This window comes from Pholcus phalangioides, unplaced genomic scaffold (assembly GCF_987345545.1).
Source record: "Pholcus phalangioides strain wild (caught in Gottingen) unplaced genomic scaffold, Ppha-v1.0 ptg000039l_1, whole genome shotgun sequence".
NCBI lineage: Eukaryota > Metazoa > Arthropoda > Arachnida > Araneae > Pholcidae > Pholcus > Pholcus phalangioides.
In genome coordinates this window covers 30,771,440-30,792,246 of record NW_028301625.1, presented here as the reverse complement: position 1 = coordinate 30,792,246, position 20,807 = coordinate 30,771,440, and the positions used below count along the sequence as shown (strand labels likewise).

Here is a 20,807-nt window from a genome sequence, read left to right as displayed (position 1 = left end):
TCATTTCAAGCAAATATTAATTGATGTTAACTTTTTTAAAATCATTTCAAGTTTCTATTAGATTGTCACTCTTCTTTCTATATCATTGAAATACCATTATCGAATTGAATGTAAGATAAAGCATGCACAGTACATGTGTGTGTGTGCGTTACAGCCCATGCTGATAGCGTTTCTCAGAAGTGGCCAGCAGCTGGCCATTACTGATCATCCACCCACTTTGTAGAATGACCCGTGTCAAACGTCTGGGCAATGTATGAAGTGGCTGGTTATTTTGTAAAGATAAGCTATACTGTGGACTTGAACTGTAACACATACAAGCATTGTAAAAAAAAATAGTCATGCATCAAAAAGTTGTTCCTTTGCTGGAAAACTTGGCATGCAATCATGTCTAAAGCAAATATGCCAATAAAACGATAAATTAGACATGATTGGGTGAATGAACCTGCTGCCAGAGGGTGTAAAAGTGCTTCTTTTGTTGTCCTATACAAAGTTTTTCACAGAGGTTATCCACCTGTATATACCTGTTTTGGATAGATGTTTCATCAGTAGGCATGCATTTATACAATAGAAGAAAATTTAGAAATTTGAGAGTTTGAGTGGGTCAGATTATTTGAAATGAGAGAACCTCTGGATTGTTGTTTTGACCAGACTTTTAAATGGTGTTAGGACCAGTGCATCAGGCAAGTTATACACACACTGTCACCAGGCTCAGAATAACCTGAACAGAATAACATTGAGGTGGGTCCCCACTAGCATACTTAGAACGCTGCTCTTTCGTAAGTAGCACCCTATATAGTTAGTATATCAGACCGGTATCAGTATGATGTTGTCGATGTTGTATCGGTACCACGTACCAGTCCAATATACTAATGATATAGTGTGCTACTGGGGTTAGGTGTCAGAAGCTTCAGCATTTTCTCTTCTTGACTGGCATGCAAACTAGTTGTAAATGCAGCTTCACAGTAGTAGGCTATACATGACTTGGGAAATGGTTCAAGCCTCTTTGATGTACCACCACCAAGCAGATTCTCAAAAGATACCAACTCACTGATTGTCTTGTAACTTGTCATCATATCCACATTACATCAAGAGACTGAGCATGTGCAGTGTGAACTGTCCTTCAGAGAGGACCATCTGCTACTGTGGTGGTAAAGTGGTCATAGTGACAGACTCGTATCGTGAGGTCCCAGGTTTGAACCCCACTAGTGCCACAGAGGTGATTGACTGAAGTTGGTATTCTGTGGTTCCCAACCTTGAGGCACAAATGCAAGCCAATCTCCCCATTAAAAAGTCTCATCACAGAGAGCAACAGGTCTACAAATAGTACAAATATTCAATCATTACACTTCACTCACTTCATGTCTGAAATATAGATGGCAGCACTGAAAAATCAGACACACCACTAGATACACACTCAGACTGTTAGGTACACACACTTACACTTCTGGCACAAGTCACTAGATAGTGAATTGCCTATAGCGATAGACCTGAGTTGTGCTGGGTTTGAAAGAAAGAAAGGGAGAACCATCGGCCCCTAGAACAAACATGAAAAATTTCAACTGTTTCATTGTCTGTGTTCACTGGTGGGAATATTGTCATAGGCCCCACTCTCTTTCAAACAGATTAGAAAGTTTCCTTCAAGAACTTCAATTTATATCCTTTGAGTTGTTTCATTACTAGAAACATCACAAAGTCTACAAATGACTGAACCAGATGAATAGGGAGAATAGAGAGAAGTGGCACACAACATTATTTTTTTCCAAGAAACTGTTGCATTCTGATGGACATGTGCATTGTTATGAGCTGTTAGGCCATAGTCTCAGGCATTTTCTTCCTGATGTTTTGCCCATGTCTACGGCAAGCATCTTCTGAGGTTATACACACGTAGGTTTCTGCAACATGCAAGAAAGGTATACATTTAGTGTAGCTTTAGACAACACTACATGTGCATTGTTGTAATAAAATATCCTGTTTGTGGTCTAGCAACACAAACAAATCATTTTTGTTTGTGGTTTCAGGCCACAATGTTCTGAAGATGCCTCTCCATTGTAGGGCTGAAAATTGTAAACCATATTAAATTTCTGTAATTTAATTGTCTTTAAAACATTGAGAAAATTTCTTTGAATTAAATCCAGGAAAGTTTCTTTTATGTTACAATATTTATTGAAGAAAAAATAATTACCTTACACCTAGTATGGAGAATGTGATAATTTGAAGGGATGTGATGGGTTCTGGACTACTACAACAAGTTCCATCATTATAATTCATATGATCATTGCAATACATATTAAAAAGGATTTGAACAGCCTAAAAAAAAAGTAAGTCTGCATTACTTAAAAATGCTACTCTAAATAATGTTTACACAGGATACTCATCTAGATCAGTGGTACTCAACCTTTACTGACTCATGGAGTCCTTTATAGTACGGGGTGATTATAAAAAAAACTATCCCGACATATGGGCCCCTAACTATCATACCATTCACAGAAACTGAATGAAATTTTGGCATAAGGTATTTTGAGGTATGCGCTCAAGAATGATATGGAAAACAACAGTGTCACTCTAACAGTTACGGTTACAGTGAGAAAATTTCGAAAATATCAAATGGCAACACCAAGTTTTTTGTATTGGAATGCGATCTCCATACTGAAAAACACTAAATAGCGTTGAAATGGCACCTGCAGCACGAAAATACCCGGAGCTAGGCAAGGAAAAAGTAAAAAGGACTTTGCCGTGCACCAGAGCATTAATGTTTGTTTCATTCATCACATCGTTTCTTCGGCTGAGATCCCAGTCTGATTAGTCCTCCACAAGGTCATGTGGAAAATTTGTGAAACACAATAAAATGCTTTATTTTATGCTGCTTCTCTGTCCTTATTGGTTGTCCTCACTTTTAGCCTATCTACCGCCGGTGATTTTCATGCTACAGTTGCCGTTCGAACGCTATTTGGGGTTTTTCACAATGGAGATCACATTCCAATACAAAAAACTTGGTGTTGCCATTTGATATTTTCGAAATTTTCTCACTGTAACCGTAACTGTTAGAGTGACACTGTTGTTTTCCATATCATTCTTGAGCGCATACATCAAAATACCTTATGCCAAAATTTCATTCAGTTTCTATGAATGGTATGATAGCTAGGGGCCCATATGTCGGGATAGTTTTTTTATAATCACCCTGTACATAATTTTTATGGTGGAGCCCTGTAGGCCTTTAAAAAGATAAGAAATGAAATCAAATTTACTAATTTATTTTATTTTTTGTGAGTGGCTGCATAGCCCCTGGGAAGTGCATATAGAGCCCTAAGGGCTTCACGGAGCAATGGTTGAGAACCACTGATCTAGATTAAATGAGAAAGAAAGAACGAAATACAGTTAAAATGCAGGAGGAACTCGAGAAAAGATCTTTATAAGAGTGAGACATCTATTAGTTGTTCTTTGGCGGGGAGGGAGACGTATAGAAAGAAATCCATCCTTCCCAGGACATCAATAATACAAGTATTTGAGAAATATATAACTTTTTTTGGCTGATTTAATGAGTTCATAAACTGCAATTTGATAACAATGCATAATCAAAGTTTAAAAAAAAAAAGATTTACCTTAGTACAGGTGAACTTGGATAACTCGAACTTGGTTGATTCAAATTTTTGGAATTTCCCTTGACTTTTATATTCAATTTAATGTTGAAATTACCTGTTTAATTCAATTCCCCCCCTAATGTATTGGATGATTTGAAGTTTGATATGTGTCATTAGCAAAATGTTTCTTTTTTCTGAATTCCTGGAAAACTTTTATTCTTTTTTATTTCGCGATTTACTGATATATTTTCTAAAATATAGGATAAAACACATTAAAAAAATTACTATCAACCCAACAAAATCTAAACTCTTTTTGTTGTGGCTGTGAGAAGCAACGCTTGTTATCAGTCTCACACAAACTGGCTTTCGTCTTTCCATGGGCAGCTGGAGTTTTTCCGAATTTCATCAGCATTTGCCAATGGCAGATGTAAAGGCTACTCAGGAGATATGAAAGTTTGGGTGTGTGTGTGTGTGTGTGTAAGGTTTCTGGTGAACCTGTTATTGCAAATTTTTATGATTTCCCATTCCAGAAATCCCGAGAAAATTTGGAAAATCACTATTGCTGTGACAAAGTAATACTTAAAATGAAATATAAAAAGTTTTAAAAACATCAATGGGGAACATTTGTTGAAAGGTTAATTAATCTTCTATAGAATAGCATCACTAGGAAAAGAAATTAAGGCGGGGGTGGGGGGAAAGAATAGATTGAGAAAAAAACATAGGAAAAGGGTTTCCAATTCTAAAAACTAAGCGAAGAAAAAGGTAGCTCTTTTATGGGACTAATTATTATGACCATGTTTGAAGAAGCTGAGACATGAGAGATGAACACAAGAGATAAAATCTAAAAAAAGCATGTGGTTGTGATTTGGGCCTGTTGTGATCTTTGACTGATTTTTCTCTCCACCTGAATCACAATGACAGGCTGTTTCACAATTGTAGGCGTAGAGAAGCCAAGAATGAAAGTTAGACAGGGCTATATATTAAATAGCCATGATATACGACTCTGCTTTTTAAGCAGTCTTAGAGAGATAAAGATCAGGAAAAGATGGCAATGTCCAAAGCTAGACACTCTTTTGTATGGGGTCTGAACACAGGAAAGATCAAGCAGCGAATGCAAGGTGGGTGGGGGCTGTTTTTTTACTTTTAAGTGGAGTGGTCATGATTGGCGTTTCAAGCTGAATGGCTTCAAATACCGAAAAAAGAACAGTGATATACAAGTGGGAGAATAATTTCTGAAAATCTGAAACATTTTTAAAGAGAAAAGGGAGGAAGAGGAGGTGTTATCAGTCTTTGAGGGGATATTTTGGTGATGTCCACACTTTTGACAAGGTTAGCAAATGGTCTTTACCTACTTCATGTACAAGCTTTTGGCAACAGATTTGGATTATCTCCATTTGGCAAATTGATGATAAATCTGGTAACCTTATCCTATCTTAATTGCACGTTAGAAAAAGAAAGAAAGAAAAAATTATAAAAGGGAAAGTATAATAGAGATAAGTAGATAAGAGAGTATTTTTTGAGTCCCTTTTCACCCTCACTTTATGTGTTTTCTTATGCTCTTATATGTACATAGTAAAAACATACATTATATGTGAGGGGAAAAAATTATTAACAGGTGTGTCGGAAGAAAAACAACTTCAGTTGATAAGGTTACTATAAAGCGAAGAAGAAAGAGGAAAGAAACCACAGAGAATTTTAAATTTATTCCACTGGCTTTTGGATGAAATATTTTGTCAGTGATCGTAAAGGGGTTATTGATCACAAATCCACACAACACTGTCAAAATTATTTATCAAGACTTGGGATCACCTGTAAAAACAAGCCAATGCCTTTGAGGAGGGGCTTAGTGGTCCAGGGGTGAATATGATGGAAGATGAAAATTGGGGACTGAAGATTATACAATGAAACCTGAGGAAATTCTTGAATTTTTATTTTGCTTTAATATGTATGAATCATTGTTTTTATCAGAGCAGTGTGCTAACCTAGCCTAATTTGATCATCATAATTGTGAAGATATTATAGTATAGGCAAGCATATATGCTGCAGACTGCCGCCTGGCAGTTGAGTGGTTAGGGAACAAGCCTCTCATTGTGCAGGTCTGAGTTTGAATCCCGGTTTGGGCATGGACATTTAGTAACACTAAAAAATTCCCTGGACGGATCATGCTGATCCCTTGGGAATACGTGAGGATCACGTTATTTATAAAAAATTTATATATATATATATGGAATCAAAGCTATGTATAAAGAAAATGTAAGGCATCATCCTGTTTTTTTTTTCTTTTGTTCAGTGTAAATTGAGAGTGCTGTGCAATTTAATTCTGTCTGCAACAGGAAAAACATGAATTTATATGTTTTTTTACAGAGCCTGGTAAAACTACAACAAACTTTAGGACTTGGTACCAGGACAGCAACCAGAAGTGTCAGTATATTCAGGGCTAACCCATATTATGTCCCTAAGCACTCTAGTTTTTTCTTGCCCTCCCCCTATTTTAGACCTTAATGCATCCTCCCCTCTGACAATTAGATTTGTTTACAATTTTCTAGTATAAGTATGCAAATTTTGTTAAGCAAGTATTTTGTGAGGTGGGGGGTCAAAAGAATCTTCTTCCCGGAGCCTGTGATACTACGGCTGGAGAGCCTCGAGTGCCGGGAAGATAATTTGATCTGGTTAAAATTTTAAAGAGAGTTGAGTATGCAAATTGTGTGGTAGTCATGTATATACAGGGTGTCCTTTAAGTGTCAGTGCAGCCTTTATCTCCTCAACCATTCATCGTAGGTATGACCGTCCATTTATGTTCCCGTTCAATGCACACAAGCTCTAAAGAATGATTGAGATATTTGTTGCCTTTGTAGTCTAAGGTGCTCACTGGGAAAGTGAGAGGACGATGGTTTGATTCTCCGCAAGGGCAGTTGAATGTTCTTCTGTTTCTCAATTCATCTTCGCATCAGCCGACCATTGAAAAAAAGCACTGTATTTTCACTCTCAAAACTGGTACAGGGTGATTTTTGGAATGCTATTTGAGCATTTTTTAAATTAAAGCTATACCTCTCCGACGGACGGTTGATGAGATAAGGCTGCATTAGCACTTACAGGACACCCTGTATAGCTAGAAAGGGGGTCTCAGAAAAATGTTTTATCTGAGGGGGAGTATGATGCTGTTGAAGCAGCTCTGGGCTTACTTTATGGAAATAAAGCAAAATCTCTCAATCCAAAAACTGAGCATTAATGTGAGTTCTGGTTCAAAATTAACTTAGTTTCTCTCTCTGCTTTGTGTCAACCTTAGAGCAGCAACTAGAAATGAAAATTTACTGTCGCTTGCGTGTCTGTACCTGCATTATTATTTTATTATATATGTATGTGTATTTTGGCACCCTTCCACGTAATTTTCAACATTAAAAAATAAACTTGATGCCCTTGCTGGTCCAGCACCCGGGAAACAGATCCTCCCCTGCCCTTTTTTAGTTGTGGTCATGGTCAACCTTACGATAAAAATCTTCAACTGCACAATCAAGTGCTCTTAAAATTTTAGAATTTTTTACTGGATGGTTGATGCTGGGAAAAAACTAGTAAATTTAAAAACAATGTACTAACTATTTGATCATTTTTTATGGTGCCCTTTTCTCCTGATGCATTAAGCACACGCTTATTTTGTTTAATAGTTAATCCAGCCCTGGGCACATTACACAGGAATATGTGCCCAATTCACCCTTTGATGCAAGGATTTCCAAAACCTTTACGTTCACTTTATTCCTGATAGATCTTTTGTGTCATCACACATAAGAAATATTTTACAAAGACAATATTTTGAGTAACTAACCTTCAAATTTTTTAAAAATAAATATATAAATTAAGAAACCATATGTGTGTGTGTCTATTAATTCACTATTTTGACTGTTTGCAAAAATACTCAAAATATTAAAAAATTTTCATCATCTTTCGTGGGGGCATGGGTTCTGTATGCCCCCTGGCATAGGCCTGTGGCAAATTGAATTGTCATAACACACAATTGCAAGATGATATAGGCTCTTCGAATGGGGGGGGGGGATAATACGATTATATTATATTAACTAACAATCTTTGATCCGGAAAGAATCTTTTCCAAAGACAAAATTTTGAGTTACAAACCTTCAAAAAAGAATTTTAAATCTATAGAAATTTACTGAGATAGTATATATATTAATTTTCTTTCATTATTTTAATTGTTTACAAAAATACTCAAAATATTTTAAATTTTTGATCTTTGGAGGAATATGGATGCCTCCTGACGTACTCCTCTGGGTGACACCCTGAAATGTTGTAGCACATAATCGTAAGCTGAAATTGGCTCTTTGAATGGGGGGGGGGGAACCTAGGGTGTGTGTGACAGTTTATATTGATTACCTTGTTATTAAATTGCATCAGTTATGAAATTCTAGATGACTTTTTGATTAACTTTGCATGAAATTTATCTGAGGGAAACTATGCCTTGTTCCGATGGCGTCAGAAGTGTTTTAGACCCTAGGTGTGAGCTTTGTATGAGATTTTGATTTCTGAATTTTAATTTGGTTTAATTGTTGATTTAATGTCTTGAGCAACCACTGCTCCTCCTTTTGACAATGGGAACCACATATTTATTTTAACATTATGAACAGTGGATTTGACACAGCCAGCTAGTAAAGCACCGCAACCAAAGGAAATTCTACTAGGAAGTGAAAGAAAAAACTGATATTTTGTGCGTGTGCATGTTCCTTATTAGCAGACCCGTAAAGAAAATTTGGGATTAGAGTCCAAGTGGAAATATCAAGTAATAGAAGTTATCGGTGGCAAATAAATGAAATATTTTAAGATTAAAAAGTATAGAGAATAATTGAGGCTTAACCTAAACGTCATATACATAGGGTTCCACTGCAAATAAGGGATTTTGGGAATTTCAGAATTCTTGGGAAATCTCATTTCCCATTCTTAAGGCTTCAAAATGTCTGGAATTCAGAAATCCTATGCGTGTGTATGTGAGTTTCATGCTTTATAAGATTATTCATGATTATTTAAATTTCGATACGTCCAGTATTCTGACTAAGCCTTCCTATGTTTCCAATAGACTTGACCACCCCAAAAAATTAAAACCTATTTTTTCCTCTACAGATTGTTTTAAATTCAGTTTCTTTTTCAATACTATATTTGAATGGAACAAGCTCCCCTCTACTATTGTTAACTCCCCACGATCTCCGATTTCTTGTCAAATGTTACAAAGCATATGTGTACAAATCTACCGTGTTCTCTTGTATAGGTCTTGGGCCAACAATATTGCATAAATAAATGGAGAGAATGTTTAAAAGATGGAGTGCTGAATTGTCTAGTAAAATGTGTTGGAAATTCATGTCTCTCTAGCAAAATTGCTTGTTTATTTTGGAATATCAATGTTTAGCAACATTTTTCACTACGCCCAAACAAGGTTCATACCTCTAATTTAACTCTAAGAAAAAACTGAGGTGAACATATGGATAATATAGATATTGGTGAAGTGTGGAGCACCCAAAATAAAAAAAATGGAAATTACAAATGAAAGTTTGTGATCATTTAGGTTTTATATAATTACCAGTTGCAACATAGAAGAAACTGACATAGTAAGTGGTAGCATACAATACATTTTCATAATTATTAAGAGTTTTCAATTTTTTAATGGAAAAATAGTTATCCCATATTGATAAATTTGATAATTTGAATAATTTGCATTTTTTTACTGTCCCCCCTTGAACTTTGAATCAACTAAGTTCGACCCTATTTGTTTTTCTTTCTTTTTAATTTAAGAGAACAAGAGATAGCAATTTAACAAGTTAATTACACAAAAGAGGCAAAAGAATGATGGTGGAAGCTTGAAGAGGGGTGGTGGTTGATTAAAAAAATAAATTTGTTATCTCTTTTACGCATTTCATACATGCAAACAAAGATTCCAGTTTTTGAGACTTTTTGCTGGGATCTATATTATACATTCACAATATTTGTTGGCGAAAATTCATTAGTAAAGGTGCTGTAATAAAATCAGGTATTCCAAAGCTCAAATATTGGAAACTGAAATATAATCATCAAGACTTTTACAAAATTCAAAGCAGAATTGCTAGTATGGAGTCCATCTGCTTCATCTTGGTTCAAACCCTGAAAAACCAATCTTGAAGAACTCCATATGTGAGCATGGCTGTATTTCCTAAAATTAAAAAGAAAAAGCTATTAATAAATATTTTAAATTCTATAACCATAATAAATCATAATGCAGTGAAACTTCACTAAATTGAGACTTGAGAGTTTCTTTAAAATGCTATTTTTTTCAAATCTTATTTGGAATTGCTTTTAAATCTTATGTTAAAGAATATTGATACAGCGATATCTTTTACTATATAAATCTATTAATACAATATCTATTAAATACAATATTATTTTAAACTGCTATTACAGTCGACACTCGATTTTATGAACCACACATTTTTATGAACTAGTCTTCTGGTTCTAAACAATACGCCATTCCTTTGAGAACATATTTCTCACAAACGTTTGATTTTATGCAAACTAGTTGTTCAGGTTTGTACCAGTTCATAAAAATCAGCATCAACTGTACCATATTTTTGTTATACCTTTGCTTAAAATTTCTTTCATGCCTTGCTCCTGTCGCAGAGACTGTATGCTTCGAAAGTATCGAGAAAAGCTAAACAAGTAATCAGACAGACTACCAGTAGAGGGAATCAAAGAATCATATGCCTAGCAAGATTACTTGCAGTAATACACATGTGCATGTTGTGATCTCTATGCATCCCCACAAAGCCAAATATGCAACCTTACGTAATCTTATCACATAGGCCGCCTTCTTAAATGGTATATATATATATATGTGTGTGTGTATATATATATAGTGATACAGTTCAAAGAAATGCACTTTCAGAGCGATATGAAATGGCACAAGATAGTAATGTCAAATACAAATACAATGCCACAACAGACAAAATGTCCAACAAGGTGGCTGAGAAAAATTTGCCCATAACAAATATGGATGTCATATACTTCAAAAATACAGCAACCCAATTAAATAAAAATGCAATTAACACAAATTATAAACAATATATACACATGATAAAATATTATACAATGCCCATAAAGAATATTATGGTTGTCTTATTCTAAGTATGGATAGCTTCTCGATTTACAGAAACATGCTTATCGTATTTTTTTTTAAACGTGTCAATTGTGTTACAATTCACTACCTCCGGGGTAAGCTATTCCATTTATTAACAACCCTGATAGAGAAAAATTCCCCGTGACACCATAACCTCGCACTGTCCCTTACCAATCTATACTACTACTACACCGCACACCAACTCCGGTCATATATCGCCATACAGCAATTTCCAACCAGTGGAGTTGGGTGGGAAATGAAGGCTCCATCCATCTGTGGTCGCCCTAGGCTCGGTAGGTAAAGAACTTGCTTTTAATGTTCTATGCCCGGATTCGAACCCATGGACCTTGATGGTAACCTTCATAGTGGAAGACAAGCATCTTTACCACTGCGCCACTCAGGCACTACCAATCTATACTGGTGTCCCCTTGTAAAAGCAGTCAATTGGCAGTGCACTAAAAGTTCATGGTCCATCCCGTTGAAAATTTTGAACACTTCGATCATATCTCCCCAACACCTGCGTTCATTCAATGTAAACATTTAAAAAATTAAGTCTCTCTTCATAACTCAAGCCCCATGTGCCAATAAGGACATGCGTAGCTCTTCTCTGCACCCCTTCAACCAAGTCTATGTCCCTCTGTAGGTATGGTCTCCAAAACCTTACAGCATACTCCGGTCCAGGACGAACTAAGCCTAGAAAAAGCGGAAGAATGACTTTAGGAGAACGCAAAGAGACCTTTTTGAAAATCAAACCAAGTATTCTATTCGCTTTTTTGACCACCGCTGAACAATGTTTAGAAAACCTAAGCCGTTCGTCAATGAGAATTCCCAAATCGGTGACAATACTTGCATCCGGGATAGTGACACCATTCAACTCTTAAGAGTTCCGGAATGAAACACAGTTTAAACCAATCCAGGAAAAGTGTTTTCATAGTCCAAGCCGTTTTATTGTTCATCCAAAATAATGGGAGCTTTGACATCCTTTCTCTTCACCGTTCGCGGATTCGCAGATTTGAAAATTACAGTGGGCTTTATCATGTACCCATATGCATTTGCACAAAACAATTATACATTATGGTGGAAAATCTCTTACAAGTGAAAAAATAACATATATTGCTTACAATCGCTCCATTGCAGCCTTGTTGTATAAATCAATTTGTTCATTAGTTATTGCTTGTCTTGAAGGATTCAATTTTTCAGGTAAAACTGGATCTTGAAGAACCCATAGAATTTTAGTATTTGAATCCATAAGATTAAAAAGTGAAGCCAAGCTTGTCAGATTCAGTTTGTAACTTTCCAAGGATTCTAAACTAGCATTACTTGACTTGATGGCCCAAGTTGCACTTCCAGTAACTATGAGCGATGGTTGCTTTTGACCAGAAGAAAGCCAAGTTCTATATACCTTCATCATTGACTCATCAACCATTGGTCTCCACAAAAAATCCTTAAAAAAAATTATGTTGGAAACTAATATGTAATTCTTATGCTTGTTCTGATAGCAAAGGCTTAAGATGTATACTTTACTAAAATCAATTTGCTATGGATGAAGTAAAATATACCATTTGATCCAAAAGTCTCAGAAAAAATAAAAATTCAATAATTCAAAAAGCAGTAGCACAATGCAGTTTCCACAGAAATGCACAGAATGATATGAGATTTCTTTAAAAATAATAAAATATTTTATTTTCAGAAATAGTTAAATTTGCTAACAACAGGTGGCACACTGTAGCAATCACGGAGGCGTTATCTGTCACTATTTAACCAGATTGGCTATTGTACAAACTATCAGCAACATTAAAGCACCACCTGTTGCTGGCAAATGTAGTAATTCTGGCAATACATTTTTCGCTACAGAAAAAAATCCCACGCCTTTCTGTGAAAATCTAGTTGTGCTACTTTCCATACATTTAAAATTATTGAAGTCTAACTTTTTCAGTTATTTTTGGATCACCCTGTATGCATTGCAAGATCTTGAGTGCAATTTGATTATTTAAATTTTTAATGATATGAATGAATACATTTTTTTGCTGCCAAAAATTTTTCTTCAACTATAAATGCACTATATCACCAATTTCAAATTCAAAGGTAAATTTATTTTAAAAATTCTTATCAACACAGGTGAAATTTACAGTAAAATTTCATATAAAATTTTTCAAGAGACCAAAAAGAAACCATTGTTACAAGAGATTTATTGTTATAAGTTAGAAGGGATTTGATTGGCAGTAACATATATAGCAATACTGTATATATCTAAAGCCAAAAATTGGCCAATTTAATTGTAAATTGACCTGGCCAAAGTTCAAATTTTGAGCTTTGGTTAGCCAGTAGGCAAAGTGGTCAGAGATCCCTGGAAGAAGTCCAAAAAGAAAAGGCATGATTCGAGGTCGTCTCCATTTGGTTTATTTTATTATGATAATTATGTCCATGTTACCTATGATAACTCATCATATCACAGTCACAATACAGTAATAATTTTTTCTTCTTCAAAATTTACTACATGAAAAAACTATATATGTCTATATTTTATTATTTTTATAGTCTTTCTCTCGAATTTCACATTTATTTTCTCTCACATGGAGCTAATCAAACACAGATACTATATATATAGCCACGTATCACACGCTGGCGATAAAAAAAATGGATTTGGCGCCTACCGGATCGTTTTACATCAAACTTTGACCAGAGATCTCTGGCTACTTCGTGAATTAGCCGGCCAAAGCCCAAATCATTTCTGCAAATCAGACTTTTGCCAAAACTCTCGCCAATTAGCGAATTGGCTGCATTTCGGGCTTTGGCAGTAACATATACATTACTGCTATGGAGGTAGTACACAGAGTAATATTGTTATACACAGTGTTATTATTGTTATAGAATTAGATGGTATCATTATATACGAGTTTCACTGTATTATTAGAAGTAGTGACTGATGGATATTTTGCAGTAATGTGCAACCACTGGATCTCAAAGAACAAAAAAAAAAAAAAAAAAAATTTGAGACTAAAATTATTTAATTTTTCAAAAAAATTACAAATTTTGCTTTTAAAATTCGTATTGAAGATATGTCAAATTCATCTAAAACAGTGGTTCCCCATCTCAGTGTTTGTCTGCCACACATATTCTTGGCAGTCGAGCAATTACTAGCAAGTTGATATGCCATAATATTAAGGCAGTAGTTATATCAGTTGAAGAAGTAGCCATTTTTGACAATCAATTTAGATGTTATCACCTGTTACCCTTGTGAAAAATCACACATGTGGTCCTAGACACATGAAGGATGCACAACCACTGATCCTAAAGTATCAGTATGAGCAATGTTGAGGAAAATGTTAAAAATGGCTGAAGTGATGTTCCCGCAGTTTCTGCAAATTACCACAGGTCTTATTCTATGGAGTAAGACATACACAATTTGCGCGCGCACACACACACACACACACAAAGAGTTGATTTAATATTTGTTTGAGTATAGGTGATTGCGAATAAATACAAACTTGCTTGTTTAAAACATGTTTCGACCAGAGGCACTAACATGAAGAAAAAGGCAAGGGAGGGTAGTGGTACAGATATACAGGGTGTCCTGTAAGTGCTAGAATGACCTTTATCTCATCAATCATCCATCATCGAAGTATGATTCCAATTTAAAAAATGCTCAACAGGCATTCAAGAATTACCCTGTACCAGTTTTGAGAGTGAAAATAAAGTGTGAAAAAAAAAATATCTAAATGTTTATATGGTCCCCCTGTGCTCTAACTTCCAATTGAAAAGTTGTTGCCCTGTCTTTCTGATGGCAACAAAAAAAATTCTATGTTTCTAAGTGCAATATTCACAGAGATATTCGAATTAAAAAACTAAGGAAATTTGGGAAAGAACAGCGTTAAATCATAGATATAGGATTAACTAGACTGTGCTTCCTATTGTCCGGTCCCCTCTTTTTTTTCAAGCATGCCCCCCCATGTGACAAGTTGAATAACAAGAACATAGTGTCCATAACTTGGCTCACTATCTTTGTAGTTGGTGACAAATTTCTTGTAATGAGTGAAGAAAATTTAGATTCGTGTTATTCGTGGCTTTATTTCAAAGCGGAAATAAAGCGCATTTTAATATACATGAGCAATAAGTATACAGTACCTAAATTTCACAGATGAAATTCCTAATCAAAATTAGTGCAGTAATTTTATTTTTGTAGTATAAATGTCTTGTTTTTCCTCTTATTTTTCATTTTTTTTCCAGGTTGATAGTACGCAAGATCAACCTTTGGAAAGGACACAAAAATTTTCTTCCCTAGAAATTTCGAGAGTGTTACCATCCTTCAAAATGCATTTAAATTAACAGAAATTTTTAAAAATATTAATTCCTTTTTTCTAATTTTTGATAGTTAGGGGCCCATATGTCGGGATAGTTTTTTTATAATCACCCCGTACAATGACAATAAACATTATTATTTATCTAAATAATGTATTTTAATGCATAACAAAGCAAAAAAAGCTTCATTGGAACAGAAATTGAGCACCAATCCTCTATCAGTGGGACACTTTGCGGAACAAAACATCCAATTAATAAGTATTAATACGAAAAGGAAATTTAACTCGCCTGTGGAAGGTAATCTTGCCACCGTTAATAAATCGCACATTGCAACCAAAAGCACAGCTGGATTTCGGCATATTGAGCGATTTCTTAAACACTCAGTGTCCATCCAAGGAGTGGCCATTGGAATAACAAAGAATTTCTTCTCACCGCTCATGAAAGTACCCTCTCGTCACGTGGTTAGGTGTAGGAAACAAAAAGCAACCCTGCATGCACGATCTATGATTATATCTATGTGTAAAATGCAGGTAAAACGGTTTTTCTGCATTTTACACAATTCTTTCCCAAATTTCCTCCATTTTTTTAATTCGAATATCTCTGTGAATATTGCACTTAGAAACATGGTATTTTTTTTGTTGGCACTAGGAGAGACAGGGCAATAACTTTTCAATTGGAAGTTAGAGCACAGGGGGACAGTATAAAAATTTAGATTTTTCATTTTGCTACACACTGTATTTTCACTCTTAAAACAAGTACAGGGTAATTTTTAAACTGAAACTGTACCTCTACGACAGATGGCTGATGAGATAAAGGTCATGCTAGCACTTACGGGACACCCTGTATATAAGAAATGAATATCCATTAATTGAATCAAAATGATTAACAATGGACAATCACAGCATTATTCTACATATAACCTGAAGATTATATGAAGAAAAAAATCTAAATTTCTTAGTGCAAATTATATAGCCCACTGATGCATATGATTAGCAGGTTTTTTTTTCAGAGAGGTTGGAATAGAAAAATATTTTGAGAATTTTTTAAAGATTTACTGATGGTGTATAGATGAGAGTAGAAAAAAAATTAAAACTTTTTCTACAAAAATTTATGCAGATAATAAAAATGCAGATAATAAATAAATGCAGATTATATTCTTCTGTGGACAATAAATTTTTTTTTATTCCAAGTAGAAAAATTTGCATATGTGGATTATTGGTCAATGCAGATTATATGCAGAAAATTTGTTTTTCCTCTAATGATAAATACTTAATCATTCCTCAATGGCTCAACCAGCCTATGCCACACTTTCACATGATTGCTTTAATTAATCACTCAGCAAATTTTTGAATGAAAGTCATGAAAGACAATTTATATAATTTCAATATTTATGTTATATAATTTTGTAAATAAGTGAATTATCAAGGAAACAGATATTTTCTGGATATTAACAGAACCAACAGGAGTCCAAGCCTTGGCGGAGACTGTTTCCTTGATATATCTTGAGCTGAGAAAAAACTGTCTCTCTTTCTCTAAGTGAATTATGTTGAATGAAAGAAATCATGAAAATTCGCTTTAAAAAAGAACTATTAGAGAACAACCTTTGGTCACGCCTAGTCTTCTTACTCAGTGTCAGCTGTAGTCACTTGAGTTGTTTTTGTTTTGTGTAGCTACTTGCAGTGATAAGTTGGGCATGTGTGTAGCTGCACGTGTTGAAGATTTTGTTGCACACGCAAAACCACCATACACACCATTGGTTTATATATTGACCCCTTACTAAGCAGGGTGTTTCAAATTGTTTGTTTGTAGGACTGTCTGCATCACATGACCATTGTCTTTAGAGAAGTGTACTTAAAATTATAAATTTTTTTTTTAAATAATAGTTTTTTAAAATGTCACAATTTTCTGAGGTTGTATAGATAAAAATAGAAAAATAAATTTTTAATACAGTCCCCATTTGCTGAAACTTTTAATTGGTGAAGAGTATAACCGGCTTTGAGAAGTTATTTGCAAATATTTCCTTACTTTTAAATGCAACATTCATCGAGATATTGAGATGAAAAATTACAATGTTTTGGCAACTTGTCGCTGTGTTGGCATGTTTGTATTGGCATACTTGAGAATCTATATTTTTAGAGACTACATAAATGAATTAACCTGAACTCTTGGTTATTTTATTAGTATTACTTTACTGTCTATTTAAAAGATAAATACTTTTCATCGCCTACTGCTTCAGATACTTTTTCATGTCTCTCAGACAAAATCATAATAAAACAATTATTCAACCTTTTGAGGGCCGAAAAATAAAAAAAAGCACAATGTATTGTAAATGTTTTTTGGCAGATAAAATAAAATTGCATGAAACATTGAGTATAGATCTACTCGGTAAAATTATAATTGAAGTGTGTCAATGCGTTAAACTTTTGACCAACTTGAAATGAATTGAAACTTACTACTGATATTTTCAGTTCCTCATTACCAAAATGCATGTCTTCATGAACTGTCTTTGTTGTGGCAATATACTCATGGTCAATTTGCTGAACAAAAGCATGATATAATTGCCTTATTCTTGAATCACCAATAAAGACTAGATGCGTTTTACCACCCCAATAAGCAATATACCGCATACATCTCTGTGAATCACTAAAGAAAAATTGAAGTAATTATAAATATATCTTTACATAAAATAAAAATGAACATAACAAAATATAAGGAATAGAGTTAATATAGATTTATTACATAAAAATTGAGGTTACATTTTGAAGAATATGTGTTATGGTAAATGTGATAAATCTGTGATTACACATAATTGACAATTGCTTCGGTATAAGTTTGATAAATATCTCTTAATTTTTATCATGTTTACAGGAGATTATACATGATACCCAAATTTATAGTCGACAAATTTCATAAATGCTGAAAAAAATATCATTTTACCACTGATTGCGCATAATTCTTAAATTTGATTGGTAAATTTGATAAATATGAAAGAATTTATGAATTTTACTGCCAATTACACATAATTGTCAAATGTGTTTGGAATATTTGATAAATACCATTGAATATTTTTCTTTTGAAGTGTTATTTTATGCAATTTCCAAAATTTAGTTCTAAAATACTGTGATAAATTTATGTCTATTTTTTGACACAGAAAAAAGTGCAAAAATCACAAAATAAAAGTGAATAAATAGTAAAATAAAAACACAAAATGAATAAATTTGTGGGATTTTTTTTTATTAGACAAAACACAAAAACATACAAAGACAGAAAGACAAAAAAAAAAAAAAACTACAAAACAAATAATTTTAATAAAGCAAATAGAAAATGAATTCTCAGTTCTTTTACTATTATTTAGTTTTACTATTATTTAGTTTTACTATTATTTAGTTTTACTATTATTTAGTTTTACTATTATTTAGTTTTACTATTATTTAGTTTTACTATTATTTAGTTTTACTATTATTTAGTTTTACTATTATTACTCAGTTCTTAACTATTATTATAATTGAATTAATAGTTATACAATAATTGGTAATATGCTAAAATGAGATAATAAAATGGGGTTTCGAGTATAACGATCAGGCGTTACACAGCTACACATTACAGTATTAACCCCTTAATGATCAGGGACAAGATATCTCAGCCCAGCGCAAATAGTAGAAATGCATAGCTCTCATGCATAATGTCGAAATCTAGCTCTATCTGTTATCTTTACCTCTTTGCTCATCATCACAAAGCTCCATTGTAACCCAATGAACAGAAGTTTTTTTTCCTTTCCCATTCTTTCTATACTCCTGTTTAGTGATTCCCCCACACATAATGTATCTTTCTACTACATATGTGTGAGAGAAAGAGAACACATAGAGGAAGGTGAAAAAAAAAGAGTAATCTAATTTCCCCCTTCAATTTCTAACATGTGAACAAGAAAACCAGATTTTCAGATTTATCGTGGATACTTTAAATACAGATCATTAGAATGTCTAGCCAAAAGCCAGTACATGAAGGGATTAATGAATGAATTGAAATGTGCAGGGTGATTCAAATTGTTTGTCCATTCGACTATCATTTACTTCCAATAACAAAAAGCTTTCAAATGATGTATGTAGTTTCTTAAAATGATATGAGAGAGTTTTCAATGGACCATACACATGAAAATTGGGGTAGACTGTCATAGACATGGCCCCAAGTTTTGACGTGAATGCATTTTTTGTGCTTTGAATAGTATGGTAAGTGCTGAAGTAGTGAAATGATGTCGTTATCATCTTCTTTGTCTTTAGAATAGTCAAAGATGCCGGAAGTCAAAAATGTTTGGTATTGCTCGAGTAATGAACATAATGTTTACTTTGATATGTAAGAAGACCATACGTCACACATTCAACAAAAATGTCCCGTTTTTGGTCCCCTCATTGTCCAAACTGAGGGAGGTATGAGCTATATTTGAATGATGATTGGTGTTGCTGGGCAATACCATTCAAATGATTGGCGTTGCTTTAGCAATATGAGCATATATGTTCCAGCCTCCATGAGAATAGCTAACAAACGATACCAATGTAGTCCATTTTTGTTGTGAACTGCTCGAGATATAATGGAAAACAATTTGTTACAAATCAGGGCAGCAGGCCTGGTGCCCAGTTCGGAAGAGATGTTGAAACCGGAGTGGTATCATTGAATGCATCTTTGCAACATTCATCTGACGATACCATTGCTTTTAACTTGTGTTGTGTATGTAGTTCCTGAGATATAAGCATTTAAAGAATTCTGTCACCCAACTTTTTGCAAATGCTCCCAGTATTGTCAGATTATTTAAAAGACATACATGCAAAAAAATAAATAACTTTTCATAGAGTCCCTGTGTGCTAAAAGGTCTAATTAGTGAAATATGAATCCTGCTCTGAAAAGGTATTTACCAGGGTTTAAGCTGGATAAAAAATTCCTTTCGCAAAAAAGCGAAAATGGGGGGGAAAAGCTTTAGCAAAATGCTACAATGCTAATGTAATGATTAATGATTGGATGTCTACTTGTTTCGTACCTCCTGTACGCATTTTTGCGAAAGTGGCTACTACTTCTTTCGCATTATACGATTTTCTTTTGCATTTTGCAAAAAATGCGACCGTAGCTTAAACCCTGGTATTTACAAAATATTTCATATTTTCAAATGCAATATTCATCAAAATAAAAATAATAAAAAATAAAGAATTTTTACACTTTGAATTTATGTTTTTAATATTTGTGAACACCTTCAATCATTGGCAATAAATCCTGAAATAATAATATAATGCTTAAAAGCCAAATATTTTCCTAAATACTGCATTTAAAAATACAATTTTTTTTGCAAATGGCTTTTCCAGAGCAGGTTATACATTTCAGTAGTTGGATTTTTTCACACACTAAAATTTTTTTTGTGTGTATACGACCCCCCCAAATAAGTTATAATAGTTTAAGAAACTGCATATCATTTCAAAATTTTTTGTAATAAGTATACTTCTTAAGTCAATGGTTGCAGAGATAGTGCTATAGACTAACAATTTTAATCACCCTGTATAACGGTTTTAAACTTTATATAAATTGTTATATGCTCTTTCACACATTTGTAGCTGCAACAGTGGGGGTGATTCTTTACAGTTTGAACAATATTAATAATGTAATTTATTTTAAGAAATTGATAAATTTATTAAATGCTGTTCAAGCAACTGGATTTATTTATAGAAATTTAAGCTTTTCAATTGTAACTCTCTCAACAAACTACTGCTTATACTTAAACCAAGGGTTTTCAATACATGGCCTGC

The 20,807-nt window shown here is 33.9% G+C and overlaps 1 protein-coding gene across 2 annotated transcripts in view; it reads right to left on the bottom strand.

The window, feature by feature from the left end:
* LOC149065832 (N-acetylneuraminate (7)9-O-acetyltransferase) overlaps positions 1-20,807 on the bottom strand; it is a 74,995-nt gene that overhangs the window by 44,508 nt on the left and 9,680 nt on the right. Inside the window, exons 3-6 of one of the 2 annotated variants that reach the window (XM_089254050.1) lie at positions 17,475-17,664; positions 11,844-12,166; positions 9,657-9,762; positions 2,183-2,307 (exon numbers count right to left, since the gene is read on the bottom strand). In XM_089254050.1, coding sequence (XP_089110176.1) covers positions 2,183-2,307; positions 9,657-9,762; positions 11,844-12,166; positions 17,475-17,664 — 744 coding nt within the window. Of the gene's footprint in view, positions 1-2,182; positions 2,308-9,656; positions 9,763-11,843; positions 12,190-17,474; positions 17,665-20,807 lie in introns of those variants that run through there. The other variant, XM_089254051.1, reaches the window with a different exon arrangement.